Here is a 16351-nt window from a genome sequence, read left to right on the forward strand (position 1 = left end):
TTGTCGCCTGGTTTAAGTTTGGGGGTTACTCTGGGAAAAGCGCCACAAAGTTAGATCAAGGTTACAATGGTTTACTGTACCCGGCTGACTTGCGAGAAATGGACAGTGTTCTGCTTTGAATTGATGGAGACGTGTAGATATTTTGTTGTGCTGGCTGGGATCGGGGACGGAAACTTGGGAAGCTGAAGACTATCTTATTCGTGAGTCGGAAAAAAGAATTGCGGGTTTACGAGTGGGTTTGGAGGTAGAGGGAAACTATGCCTGGGATGGGTAAAAGGGAGTTGTTGTTCGGGCGGAATGTTACTTTGAGGCGGATTTTGTTGTTCTAGAACACGAGGTTGAGAAAAAGGCAATTGATCAGGCATGTTGGAACTTTTCGGACCCAAGTGTACAGCCGGTGGATCCATAGTTTGATTTACCTGTGGGGTTGCTGAAAAAACATGTACAAGAAAGTTCGAGTGGGATGGTGCCATAACAAGTGGTGTTGGAGTTTGATTGTGTCTCTGGCCGGGCAAGTTGCATAGGTGGCTTAATTTGTTGGAGTTCGACACTTTCAGCCAGCACTTTGTTCACTATGTTCCCCAAACCACTACTTGAGAGACTATGTGCCTGTTCCAGCCTTCGATCACTGACAGCTTGCTGCAGTTGAGCCTTGAGATATGCCCGATACAAAGCCTCTTGCTGAGCATTAGAAACTGCAAATCCTAGCCGTTTGTACTGCGATAGCAATTAAAGTTGAATAAGTTGACAACAACATTACTTGAGATTTCTAGAGGATTACTAACGGCAGTATCTTGAAGGGGACGGTCGACTGGTACTGAATTAGGATGAGGGAAAATTAGCTCGCTTGCGGCATTAATTGAATTACCGTTTGGGAAGGAGTTTACCCAATCCTGATCAAGTTCAGATTTCTATCTGATCATTTTCTTTGAGTAATGTTAGTTCACTTGAGTTGTGACTAAACAAAGAATAATTACACATCAATTCGGCCTCATTTAAATTAACTGCGGCAACACCCTGGGCTTGGTTTTTATCCGTTTTTAAGTCATCTTTTCCATTTGTATTACAAGCTCCTTTTTTCCGCATAAAAATTTCGTCTCTATGCTTAGCGAGGCGCATGGCAGCTTGTTTTGGCTTCTCAGCTTCTTCGCCTATTAGTTTTGACATGAGAATTTCACAATTACACTGGCCAGACATTGATAAATTTGTTCTGCGATAACTTCTCTTAGACTGCCCTTGAGGATTAAAGCCTTCGCGTACGGTTTCTCTGTCCGCAAGTGAGTCAAAACAGTTTCTAGCCGCAACGAGAAAATATCATTGTTCATAGGTACATCATCCAACCATTACTCAAGGACAGGAAAATTGAATCTGGGCTCTTTGTTTTACTTGCCAAGTCATAGAGTTCCTCATTCTTCTGCACTGGCTTGCTGAATGAAATTCTTAAACTAAAAGTCAAGTGTTCAATTTTAGCCCTTCTGTCCTCCCGATTTATGGAATCAGTGAATTATTTGTAGACTATGCATATGCCGGATTCTAGATTTTATCTGGCGTTATAGAGGTTTTTCAATTTCTGGGGTTATTTACTAATTATCTTGAAATGGCTAATTTCTCAATGTAGATGAACTACCAATCACACTCGGGGAATGAGTGTTATAGCAAACTAAATGACGACGACCTGACATTCAATACTCCGAAGAGCAGGAAGAAAGTTACCGAGTAGCGAATTGCTTGGCAAAAAAGTAACAAAAGTGAGAGAGCGTCTGAGTGCTTTTGAGTAACGTGAGACTAAATAAGAAGACAGGCGTCCAGCGAATGAGGGAAAAGTGGGGCGATGGGCGCACGACGTTGCTTGAAACCGGACGGTTTCAACGAAAACGTCAAGCCAGTAGCCAGTAACGGGAATACGAGAAGGAACGGGGGGAAACAAGCAAGCAAGGAGCGGAGAGGTTGGAAAGTACTGCGCTAGCAGAATACAGCAACAAACTCAGCCAAACAAATTAGCCGTAACTCTAGAATAAATTCAAATCCCACTTTGGGAAGAAGGAGAGAAGCTACAGCAAGACAAGCCAGAACAGTTCATTATCAGGCTAAATATACCATTAACAATGTAATTTATGCCAGGGCAGTGCTATACTACCAGGATGAACGCAAGAAAATTACTAGCGGTAACTCAAGAATAAAATTAATTCACACCCCAGCAATACCCAAACCTAAACAACCAAACAACTAATAAGTTTAAACAAACTACAGCAAAAATGAAAAACAACATAGTGTGCTTGTAGACTATGACAGCTAAAAAAGTCAAAAAACAATCTAGCCGATACTACAGAACAAACGTAAGTCAAATCCTGGAAATCAAAAAGACCAAACAAACAAACAACCATACAGTTACACGCAAACATACAGCAGCAATAATTATTATACTACAACAGTGGAGCCAGTACAATAGTAAGATTGAAAAAATCAAAAAGAAATTGCAGCCGTAACTCGTGAATTAACCAAGTCACACCCTAAACTGCTACAAGACCAAAGCAACAAACAAGCATATTATTATAATCAACATGCTGCAACAAAAACAGAAACCTCGGGTACGACATTGAAAAACGAAGTTTAGGGAGAGCGACGTTATTGAAATATGAACAGAACAGGGAGATTAGAAATGTTAAAGGACGAAAAAAACGCGGACGCTACGAAATTGAATCGCGAACGAGAAAAAAAAACTATTGCATTTTTTTTTGTAGGCCGGAGGTTCTGAGTTTATTCACAATTTTTTTTATGTATTGAGTTTCACTCAATCAACGAAACTTCTTTTAGGAAAATTGATTTTTGACAGATCTCTCAAAAAAATTATAGTTTTTCGGTCAATTCTTTGCAATTTCTTGAATAAGGAATGGTAATCCAGTAAACTGGACGGTTTCATGCCTGAAAGTTCTGATTATTTAAGTTTTTTGAAGCGCAAAATTGACCAAAAATTTTCAAAATCGAATATTTTAGCATAATATTCTCTATTTCAGAGGTCATGTTTTCTTATACAAACTGACTTGATCTATTTTTTCAAATTTTCGACAATTCTACCAAAATTTTCCAAAATCGATGTTTTTTTCGTCTCAAAAATTATATAGTGATGACCAATTACCATCTTTATCATTCAAAGTTTTTGGATTTACCTCCCACACTAATTTAAAAATCGCAGGTTGGTTTTCTTGCCGTCTGAAGTTGTTAATTTTCAACGAAATGTGAAATTTACTACGAGAAAAAATATCAAATAGAAAAGTTTTAAACCGGATTGGTCTCACAGTTCTCTACTTGGATCTCAACTGAAAATTTGAAAGGAAATCACGAGTAGATCCAAGAGAGGTAAACGGCAATGTGCCAATTATTCAGCTCGATTTTACCACCGAACTGACTTCGAATAGGTAGCTGTGAATTGTCGGCTCGTTGACATTGGGCTGGGCTCCATTTTCCCTTTATTATCTAATCCTTAAGTTCAACCAAAACTGTTTTTCGCGTTTGTTCCCTCTGTAACTTGAGTTAATGGGTTTTTGAGTTAGTAAAATCAACCTATATGTAGCACAGATTCAGTGAGGTGAAGTATATACCAACTTTTGAATGAGGCACTGGTTTGGATCACCACTCTGTGCAACCTATAGTAACCCTGTTGATAGTATCTAGGCTGAGGTGTCAATGAGTTGCCTGAGATGTCAGCTAACTGAACTGCCAACGTGTTGCTCACTTCGTACCATTCATTTGTCTGATATTTTCCTCATTGTCTTCTGACATAAAGGTCGCGTTATAAAAATATCTCCGATAAAAGAATTAAAATCAGTAGATCGATTTCTACCCGGGTCGTGAAAAAATTGAAAAAATATGTAAGACAAGTGGTGAAAAGTTAGTTTTTTCATCGCAAATTTCGTACATAATCTTGCAGAGAAATGCGGTTAATGCGGTGAAATTATACTAGAGTAAGAGGTGATCTTACAAAAATTCACCACAACTCACCGCTAAAATATGTAATTTCACCGGCCTTACAAGGTTTCGAACCTCTCACCTCCTGAATGTTATCCACTTCTTCTTCCACTGCTCCATCTCTCTTACTATCTTCTAATTTTTTTTTTGTATATTAATCAATTTCACTTAGCTTTCTGTAAAACATGCGCGGTGAATTTTTGTAAGATTTCCGATTTTTAGCTGTAAATTTACATATTTTAGCGGTGAAAATTGGTGATTTTTTTTTAGTTTCACCGCTTACTCTAGTGGTGAAATTACAGAAATTCACCGCCTAGAAAAAGTGTCAAAAAGATGTAAGATTAAGGAGTAGTTTTAGCGGGAGGGTAATTCTAACTTTTCCTCCCTTACTCCCTATTAATTTCACCGCATTTTTTGCTGATCTCACACAATTTTAACAATTCTTTCTATTCGGTGAATTTATGTAAGTTCACCACTAAGTTGACCGGTGAATTTTATGTAAATTCACTAAATTCACCGCTTATCTTGCATAATTTGGACACATTTTTCGAAGCGTAGAATTTGTGTAATTTCACCATTAAATTGAGTGGTGAAATAGTGTAATTTCGCCGTTGCCAGGCGATAAAGGATTTTAACCGCATTCACCACCTGATTTATGTAGTTTTAACTCATTCACCGCTTATCTTACAAAAGTTACCGCATTCACCGCTTATCTTACATAATTTTGCGCTGAATGGTGGTGACACCTCGACCAGGGTATTCGTATCTGAAAACACAAAAGACAACAAATTAGCATTGGTACAATCATAGCATAAAGTGTTAGACGGCAGTGTAAGTTTTTTTGCTCATTTGACTGGTATCAGTCTGTTTTCTATATTGAGATCAAAGCGAGTCACCATTCTGTACAAAACCATGCAAAAAAACAAAAATTATTAAGTAAAAACACGTCCTATTTAAAAAGATTTTGTAATTAGTATTAATTAAAATATACTAACCGAACTTTTTCCGAGCTTTATACGTAAATTTGAAAAATTTCTATGCGCATTTTGTTCATTTAAAACCGTATTTCAATCTTGTACGCTGTTTGGCGCATAATCTTGCTTATTTACTCAGTAACACTCAGTACAGAAAATATTTTCTCAGGGATTTTTATTCGAAAAATCAGGCTTATAGTTCATCAGTCATTTGTTGTAGTTAGTTCTGTTCATCAGTTATTTGGAGTCTCTGTTATTGTTCTTTTATCTATCAGTTTTCGCATATAGAATATAGCCCGACTCTTTAGGGACGATAGTTTCCCCTAAATTATTCCTGACACAAAATTAAAAGCAAGTAAAAGCAATTAAAATAATTCAGCTAATTTCTAACTATAAGCCGCAGATAAAAGTGACCTGAAAGTTGTGGATAATAAAGACGCGGACAATAGTGACATAAAATTTGCGGACAATAGCGAACTGGACAATAGTGACAAAAACATCAAAAACTATGGAAACTGGTGACGATTAAACAGCGGAAAGTAGTTACCTTTGAGCGGATATTAACGGCGTAAATTTGCGGGCTATAGCGTCAAAAAATATGTCCAAACTTCTCGCGCGCCATCAAGGTCCGCATTTTTCGAAGCGGCAAATTTATGTACTTTTTCGAAGCGGTGAATTTATGTAATTTCACCGCTAAATTCAGGGGTGAAATTATGTAAATTCCTCGCTGCCAGGCGATAAGGGATTTTAACCGCATTCACCACCTGATTTATGTAGTTTCATCTCATTCACCGCTTATCTTACAAAAATTTCTGCATTCACCGCTTATCTTACATAATTTCTCGCTGAATGGTGGTGACACCTCGACCCGGGTTTTCGTATCTGAAAACACAAAAGACAATGAATTAGTATTGGTACTATCATAGCAACAAGTGTTAGACGGCAGTGTAAGTTTTTTTGTTCATTTGACTGGTATCAGTCTATTTTCGATATTGAGATCAAAGCGGGTCACCATTCTGTACAAAACCATGCAAAAAACAAAAATTTATTAAGTAAAAACACGCCCTATTTGAAAAGATTTTGTAATTAGTATTAATTAAAATATACTAACCGAACTTTTTCCGAGCTTTATACGTAAATTTGAAAAATTTCTATGCGCATTTTGTTCACTTAAAACCGTATTTCAATCCTGTACGCTGTTTGGCGCATAATCTTGCTTATTAACTCAGTAACACTCAGTACAGAAAATATTTTCTCAGGGATTTTTATTCAAAAAATCAGGCTTATAGTTCATCAGTCATTTGTTGTAGTTAGTTCTGTTCATCCGTTATTTGAAGTCTCTCTTATTGTTCTTTTATCTATCAGTTTTCGCATATAGAATATAGCCCAACTCTTTAGGGACGATAGTTTCCCCTAAATTATTCCTGACACAAAATTAAAAGCAAGTAAAAGCAATTAAAATAATTCAGCTAATTTCTAACTATAAGCCGCAGATAAAAGTGACCTGAAAGTTGTGGATAATAAAAACGCGGACAATAGTGACATAAAATTTGCGGACAATAGCGAACTGGACAATAGTGACAAAGACATCAAAAACTATGGAAAATGGTGACGATTAAACAGCGGAAAGTAGTTACCTTAGAGCGGATATTAACGGCGTAAATTTGCGGGCTATAGCGGAAAAAAATATGTCCAAACTTCTCGCGCGCCATCAAGTTCCGCATTTTTCGAAGCGGCAAATTTATGTAATTTTTCGAAGCGGTGAATTTATGTAATTTCACCGCTAAATTCAGGGGTGAAATTATGTAAATTCCTCGCTGCCAGGCGATAAGGGATTTTAACCGCATTCACCACCTGATTTATTTAGTTTCATCTCATTCACCGCTTATCTTACAAAAATTTCTGCATTCACCGCTTATCTTACATAATTTCTCGCTGAATGGTGGTGACACCTCGACCCGGGTTTTCGTATCTGAAAACACAAAAGACAATGAATTAGTATTGGTACAATCATAGCAACAAGTGTTAGACGGCAGTGTAAGTTTTTTTGTTCATTTGACTGGTATCAGTCTATTTTCGATATTGAGATCAAAGCGGGTCACCATTCTGTACAAAACCATGCAAAAAACAAAAATTTATTAAGTAAAAACACGCCCTATTTGAAAAGATTTTGTAATTATTATTAATTCAGTTATACTAAACGAACTTTTTCCGAGCTTTATACGTAAATTGGAAAGATTTCTATGCGCATTTTGTTAATTTAATACTTTATTTAAATCCTGTACTCTGTTTGGCGCATAATCTTGCTTATTTACTCTGTAACACTCAGTACAGAAATGATTTACTAAGGGATTTTTGTTCGAAAAATCAGTCGTATAGTTCATCAGTCATTTGTTGTAGTTAGTTCTGTTCATCAGTTATTTGGAGTCTCTGTTATTGTTCTTTTATCTATCAGTTTTTGCACATATAATATAGCCCGACTCTTTAGGGACGATAGTTTTACCTAAATTCTTTCTGAAACAAAATTTAAAACAAGTAAAAGCAATTAAGACATTTCAGATAATTTCTAACTATAAGCCGCAGATAATAGTGACTTAAAAATTGAGGATAATAAAGACGCGGACAATAGTGACATAAAAGTTGCGGAAACTAGCGACCCGGACAATATTTACAAAGACATCAAAAACTGTGCAAATAGGTGACGATTGAACAGCGGAAAGTAGTTACCTTAGAGCGGATATTAAGGGCATAATTTAGCGGGCTAAAGCGGCAAAATTATGTCCAAACTTCTCGCGCGCCATCAAGTTCCACAATCGCGAACATTTGTGGCAAATTCCTTTGAGCGAATTTCAACTAGTTTCCTTTTCTGTTACTGTTGTCACCCAAAACCTATGAAACCCTATCTTAAGGGAGAGCGGACATGGGAGAGCAGACAGCGAAGCAAAGAGAAGCAGAAGCAAAATTGCTTGCTCAAAATGTTGGATTGGCGACGTAATGCATATTTTCTTCTCATCGGATTTTTTTGTTTCATTTGACAAACAAATTGTGATGTTTCAATAAAGGGACAACTTGTGCCATCATCTCTGCTTGAATACGAGGATTTGAAAACCTGATTGAAAAATTTTTGTTACACTTTAATTATGCTTCATAATGACGCACGGGGAATGTCTGAAAGTTTGTGCAAGATTCCGTTGGGATATTTGGTTTCCTAATTTCTTCTACAAAAATAAACAGCCGAACTGCGAATAATGTCTACGCGATTCTACATTATGCAATACTGACTTGTCTATGTTAACAAGAATTCATGCAAATTTTTGACGTTTTCCTTGTAATCTTCAAATTTTATAAAAATATTCAGGAACCAATCATACTGATGTTCATGGACTAATAATTTACTTCATACAATTTTCAGCGGTAAAAGTATTCCATAGTCCAACTCTTGCACGATATCCGCATTTTGCCAAGACTCTTGCTATAACAGTTCTACGAGCATGAAGTCTTCATGGGAACTGCTTAAGATCATCAGTTGAAATTGTCGATTTCTTTTTAATTAGATCAGGTTGTCTGTTTTTAGGCTTAGTTTTATTAAATATGGTGTGCGGTGTTCCGCCTTCAGTTAATTTTGAATGTGTAGTGTTGGTGGTGCTGCGGCCGGACGTCAGAGAAGCAAACTAATCAGCTTGCTTCACTGACGCCAGTGTTGGTGGTGTTTCAAAAAATACCCTTGAGTTATAGTTACTTTGGCACGATATGCCTGGGCTACCCTTTGCCCACTGTTGTTCCTTGTCAACAGTTAAAACTTTCGTGAGATTTGCTTCACAAATCTTTTTTTGCTACCGTGAAAAAGTCATCCATTTCCTAACCATTGAATTACATCTATAAAATCAACATTACGACTTGGTGTTCAAAGTTACAGTTTTTTAGCACGTGCCTCTCCTGGTACACTGGGCCCCCATTTTTGGGCACCAAAAATCAGAAAGTTTGTAGTCGATCTGTTGTTGTTGTTGAAGTCTGTTTGAAGTTGCTCTTTTTTGTCTCGTCGTGTTCTCTTTTGCTCTGTTGTGTCTTTTGTGAAGCTGAACTGTATTTTCCACTTCATCTGCTGATGATTATGTTGAAATGTTGTATTGAGTTGTGTCCTCAATAAAACGCTGATCTTGAAGTTATGGACTCGTCCATATCTACAAATAAGTCTGAACTGACTTTGATGATGTCCACTGTTGAAGAATGTGTTTACTGCTGTTCGAAAAATGCTGCTACTTCTGCTGAAGTAATTCTTGCTGAAGTGTTTGTTGTTGTAGTTAAATTTCTGCTGATATCTTCCATCGGTGTTGTCTGGAGATTGTTGTTGTGTACTGGTTGTCAACGTGCTGCTTGTAGTGTTATATGAAAGTGGTATGCTGGAAAGTTGAATTGCTTTTTGTGCTGATTGCGTTCAACTGTGTACATTTGTAGTTGTTTTGAATCGACTTTTGTATTGGCTGATTGGCGATTGTCAAATACTGAACAAATTCTGGAAATGTTGTTGTTGCTGGTCTGCTCCTTGAAAGTTGCTGGTTGACAAATTGATGCTCCCCGTGTTCCCTACGTGCCTAAATCTACCACTACCTTGTACCTATTGCCTACCTTTTACCTGTTTTTCCCTAATTAGAGTTTTGTTGGAATACCAAATGTTTTGTAATACTTTTTACCCCTGATGTCTGGTTTTACCTAAGCTGTTTAGTGTCATCTAATTATTCAAAATACTGTTAGACTGTCAGTTTAACTCTCTGCTGTTTTGCAATAAGCTAATTAATTGTGCATTTGAATTCCAAAACCTACCTAATGTCTATCCAGAATTTGTCTTCCTGTTAAACCTACCCACCTAAATTTTTCTATTTGAAAATATTCTCTAATGTACGTTAAATTTTGCTAATTATAGTATCCTGTGAGTTACTTATTGAAATCCCTATTTGTACCTGAATGATACCTAAAAGTCCCTTTGAATTGCGAATTCATTGAATTGAACTTTAAAATTTTCATCTTTCACTTTACCCTAATCCCAAAACTGATATCAAGTTTGCTTCAAATTGTGTTTGAATTATTGTTCCCCATTTAATATTGATAATCTTTATGTTGATTTGTCGCTAATCAAGCTAAGTTTAATAGCTGGTTTAACAAAATCCCCTTTTGATGTTTTAACCAGGCAAGACCTTACCACATTATCCTTACCCTTATTTACCTTCTGTACCCTACCTACCGGCCAAATACCCCTGGGTGTGTTGTTTTCTAATATCCATACCATGTCCCCTACTTCTATCCCGTCTACTGTTGAATGCCATTTTCGACGTTGTCTGAGTGTTGGTAGATATTCCTTTAAAAGACGTGTCCAAAACTCGTTCATAATATTGTTGACGTTGTTCCATAGTCTTCCTGTTCCTCTGTCGTTGCTGCTAATTGTAGTATCTGAAGGCAGTCCTGTTGTCATTCCTGTCAAAAAATGTCCTGGTGTCAAACTTTCCACATCGCGAATGTCACTGCTGACTGATGTTAGAGGTCTGCTGTTGAGTAGGGCTTCGACTTGGCAAATAAGGGTTGAGAAACTGTCTTCCTGGAGTTTTCTAGATCCGGCGATATTGAAGAAGAGTCGTTTGCTCATCCCAATGAGGCGTTCCCATGGTCCACCAAAATGCGGTGCTCCTGGTGGAATAAATTTCCATGAAATCTTTTTCGATTCCGCATATTTCTGTATCTCTGTAGTGGTGAAGCTGCTTTCCTCGAAGGTCTTTGCTGTACTGGTGAAATATAAGGCGTTGTCACTGTGAATTCTTTCCGGTAGTCCTCGTCGGCTGAAGAATCGTTGGAGTGCCATTATGCATGATTCCTTCTGCAAGTTTCTGGTTACTTCGATATGAACGGCTCGTATCGTCAGACAAGTGAATAAGCAACAGTAAGCTTTCATGGCTGTGTTGATCTGGCTGTAGATTTCAAATGGCCCAAAAAAGTCTACTCCGGTCTCCTTGAAGGCTACAGGTCTGACTGAGAATCGGTAACTCGGAAGATCTGACATCTGAGGCTGGCTGTTGAGTTGTCTTTGTCGTCTGCATTCGTGGCATCTATTTGAGATCTTCTTCACTACTGTTTTGCATTGAAGAACCCAGTAATTCAACTGAATGCTGTGTGTCTGCTGTTCGACTCCCACATGACCATTGATGTTGTGCTGCAGTTCCAGAAAAAGACGAATAATCCTGTTCCTACCGTCTAAGATTATTGGCTTCTTTGTTGCTGTTGAAACTGGTGCGTTGGCTAGTCTGCTATTTGATCGAAGGATACCCTCTTCGTCTATTGAAGGTGTCAACTGAATCAATCTACTCCGTTTTTGAATTGGCTTGTTGTGTGTTAGTCGATTTATGTCCTCGTCGAATGATTGTTGCTGAGATAGACGGAAAAGAAAGTTCTCTGCATCTATGATTTGCCGGTCCCGTGTTCTCGTTTTGTTTCGGAGGTTTTTCATTTTGATGATGACGGCTCTTAGTTTCAACCACTGGCTAAACCTGTTGGCACAAATTAGGTCTTTGTCAATTGGCTGTCGTCGTGTTGCCTGAGGCTTCTGTTCTGCGCTGTTCAAGAAAACAATTTCGTGTTGTTGTTCGTCTGTTGTGGAGTTGTCGCTAGAAGATAGAAGAAACTGTGGTCCCTGTAACCAAAGAGATTTTTCTGTCATTTCTGTTGCTTTTAGTCCCCTCGTTCCTTGATCTGCTGGGTTGTCCTTGGTGTTGACGTAGTTCCACTGATTGGTGTTTGTGAGATCCCTTATTTCGGCAATTCGGTTTCCGATGTACATCTTGTGTTTCAATTTGAAGTTCTTTATCCAACTGAGAACAGTCGTGCTGTCACTCCACAGAAAGATTTTGTCAAACTTGAAATCCATTTCATCCTCAATTGTTTTCTTCAATCTTGCCGCGTAAAGTACTGCTTGCAGTTCTAGTCTGGGAATTGTTGTTTGACGTAAGGGTGCCACTCTTGTTTTTCCCATGAGAAAACGAGTTGTGGTTTCTTGGTTCCTGGTTGTCTTGATGTATGCTACTGCTGCTGTTGCTTCCAATGATGCGTCGCAGAATACATGAAGTTCCATTGTGTCCCCAAGTGCTGTACCACCTACCAACCTGTTTACCCCTACTGTACCTATCTGTTCCGTTTCCTGTACCCAATCTTTGATGGCCTTTCCATTGTCTCCACTGATAGCTTTGTCCCATTCGCGTCCATGTTTCCACAACTCTTGTAGTAGAATCTTGGCTCGTATGAGGAATGGCGATATGATTCCCAAAGGATCGTAGAAACTTGACACGAAAGAGAGAAACTTGCGTTGGGTCCAAGTTTTCCTGTCCAGGTTCCTTCTGTCTTTCGCTTTGAACTTGATTTTGTCTTCGTCTAAGCTCCAGTAAACTCCAAGTACTCTTTGATGAAAACCTTTACTGAAGAGCTGCTCCACTGGTTTGCATAGATCATCTTGCATCTGCTCAAAAAACTCACGGCTGTTGCTGCACCATTTTGTCAGATTGAATTTACCATTCCTCAGAGTATCCTTGACATCCTTGGCTGTACTGAAAGCTGTGATGGCGTCGCTGAAAGATGCAACCATGTCAACCATGTAGAATGTCCGCTGAATGATCTCTAGAGAATTTGGGTGATCTTCGATGTCGTCTTTGGCTGTCTGTTGCAAAACAAAATTTGCGCAAGCTGGTGAGTCTCTGGCTCCAAAGATGTGTCTTTGGTATTTGTACACCTCTAATTTTGGGCTGTTGAGTTGTCTCCACATGAATCGTAGATAACGTCGGTCCTGTTGTCGTACTCCGATTTGCAAAAACATCGCTTCGATGTCTCCCTGGATGGCGATGGCTCCCTGTCGGAATCGTAGCAAAATTCCAAGCATGTTCCCGAGGAGGTCAGGTCCAGCTAAGAGTTTGTCATTGAGGCTTGTTCCGCTTTGTGGTGCTTTGGCATTGCAGATTCTTCGTATTTTGTCGGGTTTGTTTGGGCTGACAAGACCATAGTGTGGAATGTACCATCCTGTATCTTTCTGTCTATGGAAAGGTACTATTGCAATGTAGCCTTTTTCCAGGTCTGCTTGAATGCCCTCATTGTATTTCTTGTACTGTTCAGGTCTTTTCTGTAGTCTGTTGACAAGATGATTCAGATGTGTCAAGGCTTGTGATCGGTTGTCTGGTAAACTGCTGTCGTCTTTCCAGAGAAGTCCCGTTTCATAACGTCCATCTGCTTGTTTCACGCATGTTGTGTTGAGTATCTTGGTGGCCAACAAAACTTCTGGATCATTTGACTTGGTTTTGGATTCCAATGGAATTGTTTCTGCTTTCCACCAATGAGAAACTTCTTGGTTGAGGTCATTGTCTTGTTCGAGGCAATTGCTGCAAAACAAAGCAGTATGGTGCATTGAATGTTGTGTTTTGCTGTCATCCAATACTGTATGGGGTCCAGAAATAGTCCAACCAAGTTTGAAAAGACTTGCGCTTGGTGCTGTCGATGGTCCTTGTTCCACTCTGACTGGTGAGATAAGGTTAATGTTGTCCTGTCCAATCAAAACTGTGACTTCGAGATTATCCAGAGTTGGCATATTGACATGTCTAAGGTGGTCATACTTTCTGGCAATGTCTCCCGGGAGCTCCCTCAGCTTTGGCAAATTGATGTTCTCCACAACGTATATCTGTTTGAGGTTGTAGCGTTCCTCGTCTTCCAAATTCGAAATTTCTGTTGACGTTGTGTAACACGATTTTGTGTCTGTTCCGTTGGCTCCCTCCAAAACAAGTTGTTGACGTGTTTCTTTCTGAAGGCGTAGTTCGTGGGCTGTCTTCGAGAGAAGTATTGTCAAGCTGCTTCCTGGGTCGATGAAGGCGTATGTTCGAACTTTGTTCTCTTTGTTGTGTAAAATAACTGGCATGACATAGAGAAGATTCGTTGTTTTTGTTGCTGCTGTCGTGTCCTTTGTTGTGGCTGTATCTTTGTTGTTGATGACTGCAAATGAGTTACCATTTCCTCTTGAGTTGCTCAATTGAGAGTTTGCTTGAACAATTGATATCATTGTTCGTCCGTATCTACTGTTGGCACCGTGTAACATGGTGTTGTGTCGCTGTCCGCATCCTTGCTCCCTGCAATTAGAGGTTGAAGGACAGTTGTTGGCTCGATGATTTGCTCCCAAACAGTTTCTGCAAAGGTTCAACTGATAAACCGTTTGTAGTCTTTCGTCTGCTGTCTTTGCTTTAAACGTTGGGCAATGGAATAACTGATGATTACCGTCGTTGAAGACACAAGGCAGAGGCTGGTTGTTGCTGTTGCTTCCCCTTGTTGCTTGAAGCATTTGTGTTGTGCTCCTCTGGTTGTACTGGTTCCTGTTGTTGCTAATGTTGTTTATGTTCTGTGTTGGTTGTTGTTGCTGCTGTTCTTCCCTGTTTGGATGAGTTGGTTGTTGATGAAATTGTCGGTTTCCAATTAAGTTGAATTTTCGTTGATGTGTATCACTGTTTGTGCTGAGACTAGTATTGCTTCGTCCTTGATTCGTTGAACGCTCATGTGCTTCTGCTATTTCTTTAATCCATTGGTTGAAGTCTGCAAGTGTGGGCTGCTGAATTTTTCGTCGTAAAACAAACTGATTCCATTGGAATTCTTCGCTGTAAGGTAGTTTGTCGGTTGCATGCTCCAAGATTGTCGTGCTGTTGAGATCGGCTTCGAAGTTGAGTTCTTGTAGTGTCCTTGTCATGGTGTTAATGAATGTGGAAAAATTTACAATTGTCCAAGGAAGAGATGTCGTTGGTGGCCTGTAGTTGATGAGTTTCTCCAACAAGTTGCTGATAATGACGTTTGGGTTCCCAAACCGCTGTTTCAATTCGTTTATTGCATCTTTGTACAGGTGTCCGTTGCAGGCAAATCCTTCAATTGCTGCTTTGGCTTTTCCAATTACAAGTCCCTGTAGATAGGCGATCTTCTGTCCATCACTGAGCTGAGTGTCTCCAATCATGAAACTGAAACGGCTGTACCAATCTGCCCATTTGCTCGGGTCACCGTTGAACTTCTGAAGATCCATCTTTGGAAGAGCTTCCACATAAGGCGTATAGAATGGAACTGGTTGTGATAACGTTGTTGACAATTGTTGTGGTTGTTCTGTTGGCTGATTGAATGTTTGTGTGTCCCCCATTCCAGTAACTCTGTTCTGCTGGTCGTTTAGGCTGCTTGAGTAAGCTAGTCTATCATACCAAAAGCTGTTGAGGTTGTCACGTTGAGCGGAATTGCTAGTTTCTGGTTGTTCGTTGTGTAAACTTCTGTTAACGGATGTTTGCTGTTGTCCAATTGCTCTAGTGTTAATGTTGTTGTTGGTTTCTGAGTTATCCGATGTCGAGTTTGCTGTTACTGTTGTCTCGTTGTTGTCTTGTGTGTTGTAGTTTGTTGTGGTGTTTACTTGCGAAAGGTGATTCTGAATTTTAATTTTCATGTCGTCGATGTTGTTCCACGTGTCAGTGATTTTTCCGATGTACTCCTCGTGCTGATCTTCGTCAAGCTGTGAAATCAACTCGTAACTGGTTTCCTCGAACTCCGAAAATGTTTCCGCCGCCTTTTCATGAACATTCTTTGCTGCGTTTATGTTCCCACTGTCAATCAATTCGCTCATGGTTTGCAAGTTCTTCGCAATTTTCTCCCCCATCACCCTGATTTTTGCTTTTAAAACGGGTGGTTGCATGGTTCTGTTCGGCATTGCTGTCAGGAGGTTTGTATTCTTCTTTGTGTATTGTGTTGTTGAAATGTTGACTGTGTTGGGGGGTCTTTATTGTTCGGTGGGGGGATGGGTCTTGGTCTTTGGGGATGATTCGTGGTCTTTGTCTTTGCCTTTGCCTTGAGGTTGCGCGTTCGAGCTTGGTTAGGGGGGGTCACCAGAAAAAAAACTGTGCGGTGTTCCGCCTTCAGTTAATTTTGAATGTGTAGTGTTGGTGGTGCTGCGGCCGGACGTCAGAGAAGCAAACTAATCAGCTTGCTTCACTGACGCCAGTGTTGGTGGTGTTTCAAAAAATACCCTTGAGTTATAGTTACTTTGGCACGATATGCCTGGGCTACCCTTTGCCCACTGTTGTTCCCTGTCAACAGTTAAAACTTTCGTGAGATTTGCTTCACAAATCTTCTTTTGCTACCGTGAAAAAGTCATCCATTTCCTAACCATTGAATTACATCTATAAAATCAACATTATGACTTGGTGTTCAAAGTTAGTTTTTTAGCACGTGCCTCTCCTGGTACATATGGAACCGACCATTCTCAAACCGAGTGAAATTTTTCAAGAACAATAATGAGTTCAATTAGGTCTTAGCGTAAACTACATTTGATGAACCCGAGAAAAAATGCAATTGCTAAACATGAACTTCGGTTGAGTTGT

The 16351-nt window shown here is 39.3% G+C and overlaps 1 protein-coding gene across 1 annotated transcript; it reads right to left on the bottom strand.

The window, feature by feature from the left end:
- Positions 1–357: 357 nt before the first annotated feature.
- On the bottom strand, positions 358–15681 carry LOC142347991 (uncharacterized). Its single transcript, XM_075399156.1, has 2 exons — positions 10222–15681; positions 358–717 (listed from the first exon to the last, which is right to left on the bottom strand). The coding sequence occupies exons 1-2, from the start codon at positions 15679–15681 to the stop codon at positions 358–360; spliced, it is 5820 nt and encodes a 1939-aa protein (XP_075255271.1).
- Positions 15682–16351: the final 670 nt, after the last annotated feature.

This window comes from Convolutriloba macropyga, chromosome 10, assembly GCF_964194025.1.
Source record: "Convolutriloba macropyga chromosome 10, txConMacr16.3, whole genome shotgun sequence".
In the NCBI taxonomy this organism is placed as follows: domain Eukaryota; kingdom Metazoa; phylum Xenacoelomorpha; order Acoela; family Convolutidae; genus Convolutriloba; species Convolutriloba macropyga.